The sequence below is a fragment of the Chlorocebus sabaeus genome, chromosome 2 (assembly GCF_047675955.1).
Source record: "Chlorocebus sabaeus isolate Y175 chromosome 2, mChlSab1.0.hap1, whole genome shotgun sequence".
NCBI classification, from domain to species: Eukaryota; Metazoa; Chordata; class Mammalia; order Primates; family Cercopithecidae; genus Chlorocebus; species Chlorocebus sabaeus.
In genome coordinates, this window is record NC_132905.1 from 84,377,959 (window position 1) to 84,391,471 (window position 13,513).

The 13,513-nt window shown below is 34.9% G+C and overlaps 1 protein-coding gene across 4 annotated transcripts in view; it reads right to left on the reverse strand.

The window, feature by feature from the left end:
* Positions 1-386: 386 nt before the first annotated feature.
* Positions 387-13,513, reverse strand: part of CHODL (chondrolectin) — a 457,020-nt gene continuing 443,893 nt past the window's right edge. For all 4 annotated transcript variants that reach the window (XM_073010287.1, XM_037982817.2, XM_073010289.1 and 1 more), the window contains 5 exons: positions 10,777-11,086; positions 10,467-10,624; positions 7,276-7,362; positions 4,740-4,842; positions 387-1,798 (listed from right to left, as the gene is read on the reverse strand). In XM_073010287.1, coding sequence (XP_072866388.1) covers positions 1,714-1,798; positions 4,740-4,842; positions 7,276-7,362; positions 10,467-10,624; positions 10,777-11,042 — 699 coding nt within the window. In that variant the 5' untranslated portion in view covers positions 11,043-11,086 and the 3' untranslated portion in view covers positions 387-1,713. The remainder of the gene's footprint in view (positions 1,799-4,739; positions 4,843-7,275; positions 7,363-10,466; positions 10,625-10,776; positions 11,087-13,513) is intronic.

The following is a 13,513-nucleotide window of genomic DNA, read 5'->3' on the forward strand; positions in this document are numbered from 1 at the left end:
GGAGGGAAAAGGTTAGGTCCCAGCAGCTGGTCTCCAGTTCTACCCAGAAAGATAGATAGCCAAGAGAAGAAAGAAGAATGCTGCATGTTGGCCAATCTCAGCTTCAAATGCAGCTGCTCGTTCTCTCAGTCTCTCAGCAGCCGAAAATGGGCAATGCCCATTGATTTCTCTTTTGCCTCCTAGCTTTGCCAACAAGTGCTAGTTGTGAAATGTGTTAAGGAAAATACTTTATTATTTAACTGAAAATAATTAACAGGGAAAATATTAGACATAACCACGCCTTCCATTATTACCACACTTAAAGAGTAATTTGTTTCCAACTTTATATATCGATGCAAACATATCTGTACATTTTTTCACATAAGAGGTTTAGACAGGACTAGTGATCATTCTTCAGAAACAAGAACTCTTTATTTTGTTAAAAGGAGCACAGGGACATATGAAGACCAGACAGTTACAACACTCTCTTGAGAAGAACAAGGCATAAGCATTGAAGAAACTAGGAGATAACACAGAAAGGAGCCACCATTTTCTCTCTCAAGCAAACCCTCATCAATGAATATTCGATCACTGATGGGTTCCAACCCATTTTCACACCATTTCATAGTTCCTTTCATTCCTGAAATGTCTGTGTGCTGTGCTTATCTCCACACTCATAGTGACTATTCACCTGGTCTCAACCACAAGACCTCTTTGCATACCAATATAGTTAGAGGCTAAATACAGCTAGGGAAACCGTAGACAAACTTTGCAATTATCTGTCTCCAGTGTCAATCCCAAACCCTAAACAACCATCTTTGTTTAGTGGGCAAGAGAGGGACCACATTGATTTCAGAACCCTCAGAGAGCTGCTTCTCATTATATAGGCAACGTGTGAAGACATATGATTTATATTGTGTATGTCACTACTTTTGTTCAGATTGACTGCATTACTGTTTATGCACCTATTAACAAAGTTACATTATTAAAAAATCTGTTGAATTTTAAACTAAAAATAATTATAAGGCACATGTCTTGCACAATTGAAATTAGACAATCCTTGCCTCTAAGTAAAATGTTTGAGGAGGTTTATATCACACTTACTGAAATAGCTTCTTATTTCTGAAGAGGTTTCCTAGACATTGACCAAAAGCAGAGAAACTGAAAGATGAGTTATTTCTAGAAAACAAACTTTTTCTATAGCACTACATTTGTGTGTCTGTGTGTGAATTCAGTTGACAACAGTAATGTTTCTTTAATCAAAACAGTAAGTATTGAAAAATGAGATGCCATAAAAATAAATATTAGAACAGTTAATTTTTATCAAACACTTATGCAAAGGTAAAATACTTTTGCATACTGTAAATTTCAATACAATATACATTACATTGATTAGATTACAGCTTACGAAAGGTGAAAGAAATACAAAGAATTGCTTCTAACACACATACTCCTGATGTGTTGATAACTTTATCTGCATTGTCCATTTCATTTGCTTGAAGTTTCGGTGCATCCTTTAGCAAAATAAGCAGGTCTCACTCCATTATTAGCACAGCATATTTTGTAAATGAAATAATAAACATATAAAAATTACTTTAATATTTGCCTCAAGGGGGAGCTTACAGTTCATCTTGCAGATCCTTTGTGATTTCAAGCCATTCCAAGCTAATGTTCTGATGCCATTCCTTATACAGATTCAGAATTACAAAATTCTGGAACCAAGTCAATGAGTTATTATACTTCCATGCCACTTTCTTTTCTGCTGCTCTTTGAAATCCACAGTGTGGACTGGTTTGGACTAGTTTTTGTTCTTCCTTTACTGAAAAACACAAGAAAAAATAAGTTTAGTGCCTAAAACTTCTTATTAAACTAAGCATGTCTTGGTCCAAAGGGAGATATCTCAGACAGTTATTTATGAAAGACTCCTCCTCCTCTTCTCAGTATATTTTCCCATTCTTCCAAAAACTTCTAGATTATTCAAATATGTAAAGATGGCAGACAGTTCTTGTGAATGATAGAGAAAACAAAACATATCTCTTCCTGTTTGACATTTCCTAATTTAGAGTTCATTTTTGTTGTTGTTGTTTTTATTGTTGTTGTTGTTTTAGTTTTTTATTTCCATAGGTTATGGGGGAACAGGTGGTGTTTGGTTACATGAGTAAGTTCTTCAGTGGTGATTTGTGAAATTTAGGTGCACCCATCACTTGAGTAGTATACACTGTACCCAATTTGTATTCTTTTATCCCTCACCCCCTTCCCACCCTTTCCCCCTGAGTCCCCAAAGTCCACTGTGTCATTATGTCTTTGTATCATCATAGCTTAGCTCCCACTTATGAGTGAGAACATATGATGTTTACTTTTCCATTCCTGTGTTACTTCACTTAGAATAATAGTCTCCAATATTACCCAAGTCGCTATGAATGCCGTTAATTCATTCCTTTGTATAGCTGAGTAGTATTCCATCATATATATATGCCACAGATTCTTTATCCATTCACTGATTGATGGGCATTTGGGTTGGTTCCACACATACAAACATGTGCCTGACACAATATTAACCATTTCCATTTTATTCACCAATAAAAACCTTTATTTTCTTTGATCAATTATTTTGGAAATCATCTTGCTCCTTGAGTCTCCTGTCACTAATGTATGCTGAATTTAATGTCAAATCATCAAAACAATGGTATTATACTATGTGTGCAGATGTGCCTATCAGATGTGCCTCCTCCCATCAGTTCTCCGGCTCTGCACCTAAGTCACTTGATTTCTGGAAGCTTACTGATGCCTCAGTCTCTGAAACCGCTGTGGTTAAATAGCAGCTTCATGCTTTGGTAACATAACAGTATCCGAGTTCCTCTAGATCTGAGATACAGCTTCACCCTTGTCAGATTTAGCATTCTGGCCCACATTTCCAGCCTGTGCTTAGGGTTCTGCTATCTTCTGTCTTTCCACAACATAATAACTTTTCAGGCACCTGCAGCAGTTCCCTGTTCCTGGGTTTACCTAAGTCATTCTGTCTCTTTTTTTTTTTTTTTTTTTTTTTTTTTTTTGAGACAGACCCTCACTCTGTTGCCCAGGCTGGAGTGCAGTGGGGCGATCTCGGCTCACTGCAAGCTCCGCCTCATGGGTTCAAGCGATTCTCCAGCCTCAGCCTCCCAAGTAACCGGGATTATCGGCGCCCACCACCACGCCTGGCTATTTTTTGTATTTTTAGGAGAGATGGGGTTTTGCCATGTTAGCCAGGGTGGTCTCAAACTCCCGACCTCAGGTGACGCACCCAAGTCATTCTCTACTGGATGCCCTGTCAAAAGTAGATTTCTTTGGGCTGGTTTCCTCGGGATAATCTCTTGCCTGGACCAAAAGTGTTTGTCCCAGTTCACTGTGTTGTGCACTTACTTGCTCCCTGACCACCCCAGCCCCAGTTCCCAGCATCTGCCTCAATCTTCACAGACGTCTCCCCATCCCCTCCTCTCCATCTACCAGACATTGCAGAATTCCCTCAAAGAGAAAAAAGAACTATTTCTAAACACACCTGACCATCACCCTTTTAAAATATTACTTAATTCATTTAGATTTAGCTGTTTTGGTTACTAATAAAATATTATGTCCAAATTGTATGGTTTGTAGATTTTCATCCAAATAAGTAAGATTAACACAACTTTATTCTACAGTCCTCTAACAAGTATGGAATATAAGCCAAGAAAGTTTATAAAAAGCACAAAAATGTTCTAAATGGTTAAAAATGGTTATTAATGTGACTTTCGCGTAGAATTAGTATTTCATTTAAGAATGACTTAATTTTTTTCTGGGTCTTTTGTTACTTAATGGGTTCTTTAGGGTTTATTTCAGGAAAAGAAGATGATGAAGTAAGGTCAAAAGAGAAAAATGCATGTTTGCAGGTCCTTCCTGACGGAGGCATTCTCTTAATCAGTTCTTATTTAAACCACTCAGACAAAGATGTCTAGCTTATTCTAGCAAACATGCTCTTACATAAACAGAACAGCTTTTCATTTTTTTTATTTTGACACATATTTATATTTCATTTTTATTTAAAATGAAATAAATTTTCATTTTATTGAATTTTGTTTCATTTTTATCAAAAAATTGGGACACATGGAAAAACTTCTCTAATTCTACAGTATGAGTAAGCAGATACAAAAGTCATAATAATCTCCCAGAAATCTTGCTGGTAAAATACAGGATTTTATTTCAAGATACCTGGCAAAAAGTGACCTGCTTGAACCACTGTATTTTATTTCCTATTCTAAAAAGATCTTTTTGAAATAAAACAGAAACCTGTGACTTGAATTTTGAAAAGTAATACAAAATGAACCCACAAATATCAAGTCTTACATATAGCTTGATGTCTAGATTGAAAAGTCTAGCATTAATTCTTATACTTTATAACAAAAAACAGTATAGTAGAGTGCATATATTGGAAGTTTACAAACATCCAAATTTCAGATTCAGCATGGACACTAGCTATGACTAGGTAACCAAGGCAGACTAGGTAACCCATCTAAGACACCATCTTCTCAACTGAGAAATACAAACAGAAGGGTAACTGCTTAATAAGTCTTGTGAGGATTAAATGATGTATTATATTAATCCTATCCTCAATGTATATCTTATTAGATTGTATGTATAGGATTTAAGGAAAATTAAAATATAATTAACTTAATACTAATAGCTTTAAAACATTACTGAAAACCTATTTAAAGTTTTTCAAATTGTCTCTACATATATGAGTTATTTACCTTTTATGCAGCATCTGGAAACAACAGGTTCCAAAAGCAACCAGTATCAGTAAGAGCAGGGGTATTGTTGGTATAACAACATAAATTAGATTGGGAATTATACCTACAAAATAAAACAGTCTTCATGTGAAAAGATAGTTGAGGAAGAATTCTAATGCAAAAATATGAATGTTTCAAAAAATTAAGGTGAAATAGAATTTTCAATAAATTGGCCCTAAAGCGATTCTCAAAATATTGAAAAATCTAATGAAATAATATACAGTCATGCCCCACATAGTGACATTTCAGTTAGTGATGGACCACACATATAACAGTGGTCCCATAAGATTATAATGGAGCTGCCCTCTACAGGTGTACCGTCTTTTCTATTTGATATCCTATTTTATACACTTCTATGTTTAGATAGGTTTTGATACATAAATTCCATTGTGTTACAGTTGTCTACAGCATTCCGTACAGTAACATGCTGCAGGGGTTTGTAGCCTGGAAGTAATAGGCCATATCAAACAGCCTAGATGTGTAGTAAGCTATACAATCTACGTTTAAGTACACTCTATGATGTTCGCACAATGACAAAATCGTCTAATGGTGCATCTCTCAGAACATATCTCCATTGTTAAGTGGCACATGACTGTATTCATATTTTGGTAAAAATTAAAAACAAAGTTTTACGGTACTGAAAATTGAATGGCACTGAATTGTAGTGATATCAAACTGTTCCAATTTGATATCCATACTTCCAAAACTATTATTAAATCTACAATTCAGACATGGACTAGCTTTCATTAATAATCTTAGCTAACTCATTTCATTACTCCTTCTCAATCATTACTTACAAAAATAAGTACTCATTATTAAAATAATAATTATTAAAATTATTATAAATATATTCGGTAAGTAATTACCTAGCCAATAAGCTTAGTGTCATGATTGCATACAAGAGTCACTGGGATTAAACTGAAACATGTAAATATTAACCGATGATACAGTCACGACTCAGAGACACAAGACTCCGGTAGCATAAAGACTTATCTTAATTAAATTCTAACATGAATCATTTTTTAATCCTGTTCCATCACATTTGATAATGCTAGGTATTCTTAGTAAAATTAAAAAACTGTGACATTGTAATTCCATACAACTTAAAATTACTTTAATAAACATTTGTTCAATTTCATAAGAGAAAAAAATATTTCTAAAGTTTTTTTTTTTTTTTTTTTTTAAGGAGGGGACAGCGTCTTGCTCTGTCTCCCAGGCCAGAGTGCAATGGCACAATCTCGGCTCACTGTAACCTCCGCCTCCTGGTTTCAAGTGATTCTCCTGCCTCAGCCTCCCAAATAGCAGGGATTACAGGCACCTGCCACCATGCCCAGCTAATTTTTGTATTTTTTACTAGAGACAGGGTTTTGCCATGTTGGCCAAGCTGGTCTTGAACTCCTGACCTCAGGTGACCCACCCACCTCGGCCTCCCAAAGTGCTGGGATTACAGGTGTGAGCCACTGTGCCCAGCTTACTGATCTTTTTAATTAGGTTTAGATGTTCTGAATGGTTTTAAAACCAGGCACCTGAAAAGTGAAAAGCACTAAGCCTTAATATCATGTCTATGCAAAAAAAGCAAATTGAAGAACTATGCATTTGGCTTGTAAATTAAAAGTCATCATCATGACTAATCTGAATAATTCTGGTCAAAGTGGACCAGATGCAGATAAAGCTTTCCAATTGACTGTGCATCACTTCATTTACTAGCAGAAGACAAACTCATGAGCAATGGGGCATCTGAGCGATAATTTGCTGTTTCCACCCACTCTTGTTTGACTTCAAGCAACTTAAGGATTCAACCAGTCCCTAAACATTTACCAGCACACCCCTGTTTGCTCTCCACTGAATGTGCCAGTTTGCATCATGACACCTACGTGTTGTTAGAGAAATTTATCGTAGATCCAAAGTTTTTTTGTTGTTGTTGGTGGTGTTTTTGTTTGTTTGTTTGTTTGTTGTTGTTGTTTGCTTTTTTGAGACACGGTCTCACTTTGTTGACCAAACTGGACTGCAGTGGCACGATCACTGCTCACTGCAGCCTCGACTTCCCAAGCTCAGGTGATTCTCCCACCTTAGCCTCCAAGTAACTAGGACTACAGGTGTGTACCACCATGCCAGGCTAATTTTTTGTATTTTTTGCAGAGACGGGGTCTCGCCACGTTGCTCAGGATGGTCTCAAACTCCTGGGTTCAAGTGATCCACCTGCCTCAGTCCCCCAAATTGCTGGGATTACAGGTGTGAGCCCCTGTGTCCGGTCAGACCCAAATTTTAATGTGGATCAGTTAGTTTAGTACCACTCTGAAGAAAACAAAACAGGTTTTTCTATTCAAACACTAGCTTAGCATAATTTTTTCTAACCTAGTTCAAAAGTAAATTTCCATAGGACCATACTTAGTGAACCACTTCTCCAGGCAAGACAAGTTTCACTGGGTCAACATGAAGCAGCGTTTGAAAGTACAGTTCATTTCTTGACGAAGTTAAGGACACATGAAGTGATTACCTGCTTCAGTAACAACCACATTTTGATGGGTGTCTCCTGGTTGATTTGTAAGATAAGGCTTTTCTGCGGGAGCTGTTGGATTAATCTCTGTAAATAATAAGAAACACTAGCATATATAATGATTAAACAAGAGAACTGAAAACACATAAATATGAAATTATATTAGAAAATAATAAAAACATCACAATTTTGATTTCTGAACAGCTACAACTAATAAAATATATTCTGAATTTAAATTTATGTGAAATGATCTAACTCTAAAGTCAACATTTAATTATCTTTGAATAAAAGATGGAGTTGATACATTCTCCCTTAAAACTCCAAACTGTAATTAGCAATCAACTGTGGGTCTGTGCTGATGATAGCCTGTTGCAGGCAATAATGGTGGACCAGGCACAAAGTTAAGCAAGGCTAACCAAGAATTGGCAAACATAAGAGTGTGATATATTAAATGCAATTCAGAGACAAGCAAGATAATTTCTTTACTAATATCAGTAAAATATTATTTAGATTTAGATTTATTATTTAGATTTCCCCTTGCAATAATAATCAGCAGATGACCATATGTGGATTGAATTTGGAATTGATGATTCGAGCAACAATGTTCTAAGCCACATTTCTGTTCTGCACATACAACGCCGTCCTTAGATTTGCTTTTCAATAGTGTCCACTTTTAAAACTAATAATAATAACACTAAATTAAAACTTGCAAGTTGTTTCTTTCCCTAGTTTTATAGATGTCTCTTTAATTGCCACACACTTTATTTTTTATTGTTTTTCTAACTTTTAAGCTCAGGGGTACATGAGCAGAATGTGCAGGTTTGTTACATGGGTAAACATGTGCCACGGTGCTTTGCTGCACAGATCATCCCATCACTGAAGTATTAAGCCCAGCATCCGTTAACTATTATTCCTCATATTTTCTCCTCTTGCCACACACTTTAAAATTGTTGAAGTTTCTTGTCATGATTTGGTATTGCTCTATTTTCTATTTTTCTTTTCCTTAAGGAACTATTTGTTAAATAAATAATTCAATGAAAGTAAATTGAATTATTTTAAAAAACATAAATTTGTTTCCATTTGTTCCCAAAGTGTGACTCTCTACTTTTGTCAATTGAAATAACACACGTAACATCTTACGTAGTCTTTAAGATAGAGAAGAATTTTAATTTAATGTTTACCATTCTTACATTGCCTTATAATGTCATAGAGTCTCCCTTCGTTGGAAGTTTAATCATACACCATTTTGTAGTAATATTTGTTACTCTTGTACACAAATTTTACCCTGACATTTTAATAGCCTCCTCTGGGTTTCAGATTCAGTCCCAGACTCTACGTACTCTTCTAGAGAACTTAGTTGCCCTATGCCTAGTCAACTGGTATTTTTAAACAAATAATATAAATATTATGCAAAGTATCAGTAAAGATTGGTAAATACATAAAACTTGGTAATTATATAACCAAGGAATTTAATCAAACCAACATCCTTTACAAAGCAGACACCAAGCTCAAGGAGGGTTAACTAAATAGAAATAAAAAGACATAAAAGATTAAATCACGACATAAAAAATAAAAATCCTGAGCACATTAATAAGGCCAACAGTAAACCTGTGAATGTGCTTCAAAACAAAAACTATATAAAAGAATATTTTAATAAATATGGATTATTTGAAGATTTGGGTAGAATGGAGAAGATAAAGAAAGAATAATTTTATATCATAAATGCTCTTGCATGAGTAATGTAAACCTAGATTACCTAATACAAAAACAAGTAAAGAAGATTGTAAGATTTATAGTGTGCTAAATAATGGCACCAATTTGAATGCAAAAATAAAATAAATACAATGAAGGGTCAAATCATTGACCTCTGAACTCAAAAGAAAGGAGAAGGCGACAATGTAATATTAAGAATAATGCATAATATTGTACTTGTATTATTCAATAGTCTTAAGTATATGGAATGTCACAAATTTAAAATATTAGAGAATTTCAACTTTATATTTCTCCAAGAGAAAAATAAAGGACATAAGTGCATAACAGACTCAGCTTTGCAAAGGCTTCCTGGAGGGTAATGATGGGTTTAGCAACCAAGATGGTTAAAGAATAAACTCACCAAGGATATAAAAAGTTGGCTAATACACTCAAGAGCAGGATAAATGTAAGACAAGGGTAAGCCTAATCCAAATAATCCTTTGTGCTTTATGGTATTAAGAGAAAAAGAATCATGTAATTTCAAGAGAATAATGGAAGCAGCAGTATTCAACTATAATTGCCTTCTGTGAACATGTATTATGAGTTCAAGCAGACACCTCCTCAGAAGAGTTAAAATGAGACTTCCAAACAGTGCGGAGGAGAAAAACAGCAAAGAAATCTCAAAGCCTAAGGATCTAACTTGACTTTCTCAGATGATTTTTAAAAAATGAGTCCACGGAGTTTGTATTAGTCTCTCTTTCAGTCAAATATGAATTCAGATGATCTATCCTATTCAAAGTAATTCAAATTGACTATTTTAAAAATCCAGAACACATGCCAGTATAGCTCAAGTCAATGTAAGATTCCCATTTGCTGCATATGACAGGTAGTGGGAGATTTCAAAAGAAAGCTCACTGAGGAGGCATGTTTCAAGAATAGGAATCACAGGGAGAACGAATCATATCTTCCTGCTTTTTTCCACTATGGGGCAATGAGCTACGATAGTCTTATTTTTACTGAGTACCACATGTCAAGTATTATACCATAAAATGATAAGCAAATGTTCCAGGAGAAAGTGCTTTGTTCTCTTAAAATCAGATAAAGAAGTGCTGCTCACATGTGTAAGTCTACAGGTGCTTTGGTGACTTACATCTACTTCCCACATATTATAGTAACGTTTAAAATATTTTAAAACAGCTATGTATTGTTTATAAAATCTATTTACAAAAAAAAATTGGTTTTAGTGTTAGAAATGATTATTTTTTCTTAAAGACATCTCTTCAGATGTTTTTATTCACTCTCTTCCTTGAGCTCATTGGGCAGTTTGCTCTACAGCATATGATATACTTCATTACATGAGTGATATGAGAAGCTGCAAGGTAATTTTCTATTTCACAGCAGAAAAACAAAAAGAGCCACAGGTAGTGAAAATTAAAGACAAAACTTAATACAATGAAACATGCGCAAAATCTTCTATACCTTCTTTTGCTACTGCTTACCTGGTTCATACTTGCAAATATAATTGTGCTTCATGTTGCACCTGTCATCATTCCACTGGTAAAGGTAGGGACCTCCAAGGCCAGGATTGGCAGTTGGTTGGTGATACATCACAACACACTTTTCACTTCCGCAGGAAGGTTCATCCGTGTACCAGTTTCTGCAAACAGAGAGTAACAGGAACACTCAGATACATGACTACTAAATGATTCTGCCTGTCCTACTCTGAGATCCTCTACAGGTAACAGAGTCCTTCCTCTACCTTGTGGAGTTCCCCAGAACGCCTGTCAACTACTCAAGATCCATACTCACCGGTACTGGGAATTGCTTCCATCAGACCACTGGTAGAGATCCGGGCAGGCACCAGATGTTTGCCCATCTCCATTCCTCCAAAGCCCTATCCAGAAATCACCATCAGAAATCCCCGTTCCGGGTTTTGTCAGGTTTTGCAACATGCTCTCTATTAACTTCTGTTCTGCTTCATTCTCAAGGCTGAGGAGGACTCCTCCCTCACTCTCACAAGCCAGGCGCGCCTCCTGAAAGCTCACTCGGCTGGACAGTTCATGGAAGTAAGCCATCTTGTAGCAGGGATGCTTGAAGTCAGCAAAACACACCTTTTGGCCTGGAGAAAAAAAAAAAAAAAAGATGCCCATATATTGATAATCTGAACTCTATTTGTAACAACACTAAGAATCAAAATTTAAGAACCAATCAAAGCAGAAAATACATTACCAGAAATGCTTCTCCCACTGAATTACTTTGTAAAGTTTATTTTCTAGCCTATTGCTTGCAATTTGTAAAAGCAAATTGATTCCCTCGTAAACTTGGAACATAAACTTTTAAACTCAGTACTTCAAGCAATGTTTGTTAAGGGAAGTTATAACTCTTCTGGCTTAGATTTTATAAACCAATTAACATAGCAAATGAAAATAGCTAAAGGAATTTCAGGAGTGTATAGTAAAGTGAGCTAAAACTTAATGAAAGAAGAATAACTCATAACGCAAATTAATTATCAAAAACAAGTAAGTATAATGAAACAATTTTATATAAGGTGTTCTGAGGAAGATACAAAGTGGCAGATTTAAGGTATAAATATTTGCTTTCATTTTGTATACCCGAAAGCGAATCTATTAAAATTGGAAGTTAAAAGAGGACAGAATGAAGGTAATCGGTAGTAATAAATGATTAATTAATACAATATTAGATTGGAAGTGACAGGATAGAGTTCTAAATTCCTCACTATCTCTGAAAAAAATCTCATTACCAATCTTTTTAGTATTTTTCTGGGGTCTTTGGGGAGATAATGTGTGTAAACTCCAATTCCGAGGCCAATGTCTTCTCTCATTTTACAGAGACATCTCTGATAAGTGATAAATCGCAAATTAAAATCTCCCAATTACGAACTTAGAGAATTAAGTACTTTTAAAAAATGAATATAATTTAAATGTGAAAAAAATGATGGCTTAGAGAATAGTGGAACAAATATATCATGAAATAAAGGAGCTAGTAAAATCTTACCAATGGCTAGCTGTTGTTGATTTCTCACAATTTGGATGGAGACCTGAGTAGGCCGAAATTTGGCCAAACTGGTCTTTCGAAGACAGTTAAATGATTAGCTCAAAACAATTAAGGTAATAAACATTTAGCAGACTTGAGAACAAATTATTTCTCTCAGCTTTAGAGGCTCTCCTTATATATTAAACACATATGAAATAACAATGTCTTCCTCTAATTTAACCTTAAAAATGCTCCATTCGTTCCTTTATGAGTTTGAAAGTAATAGTATTACATTTTTCAAATCTTCCCTAACTCAGAATTTTATTAAACTTAAAAAAAGATTCATTTAAATTCACCTTTCTCTGTAGTTAATCTTACTACTGGTGGTTTTATTGCATATTTCTTCAGGAATAAAGATTAGGACCAACCAAATATCCAAAATCTATAAATAAATACACAGAATACTCTGAACTTGGAAGGGAAGTTTAAAATCTATTTTTTATCTTAAACCTGTATTTTAAAGATTTTTATGTTACAGAATTCCATTCAACCACCTAACCACCTTTCCTGACATCTATTGATTATTTTAGTCTATACTATACCCAATAAAGTCATTATTTGTAGTATCCTGAAAATCAATTTATTTCAAGATATTAGCCAGAATCCCAAACAAGCTTAAAAGAAGTTTTGAGACCTCATAATGAGATTCTGCTCTAATAACATTTGTGAAGTCTTGAACACATAGGCAAAAAGAGTTTGGAAAAAAAATCTCAAAATTAAATTTTACATACCTCTGCATGTTAAGCAGTGTTAATTTTCCTAATTATCAAGTGAAATAGCTGCAAATATGCATGATATCATGTCATAATAAATCACAGATATTTATATTACATATATATGCCAGAGATAGATAGATAGATAGATAGATAGATAGATAGATAGATAATAGATTGACGTCAAGGATATTATGGTGTATAGGATTTAGCTAGTTCTACAAGCAATGGATTTTCTATTGGTCTATTGTCTACACTCAGCCTTGTTTACCATTAAGAATGTACGGCAGGATTATAAACAAGATCCAGAATGGTCATTCTGTCTTGTTTTGATTTTCACTGCTTCTACTTTTGTTCACCTCTGCTCTCTGCTGTCAACTTTTAAAACCACCAGGGATCCCTCTCTGTTACTATTTCCTGTGCCCAAACTGCTTTCCATAGCTGCTTCTACTTTCTTAGTCTTGCCCTCTTTTAGCTTAGATTTGGACTTGGAAAACAGACTATCGATTACTTTATGTAAAATTAAGACAAATTACTTTATGCTAAGAAATTAGGAAATAGTTTCACTACTTTCTTACAATTCATCTCCATTAACATTATTCTTGTTGGTATTTATGGCCTTTTCTACTATGTATTTAATTGTGTAGCCTATCAATAAAACTTGTCAGTAGTCAGGGATTTGTGGGGTTGGGGGAGATTCTTGTATTTAAATACTGGCAGAAAAAACAAAGCGTTCAAACTTTGTACTTTAATTACAGTACATCACGCTGAGCCACTGT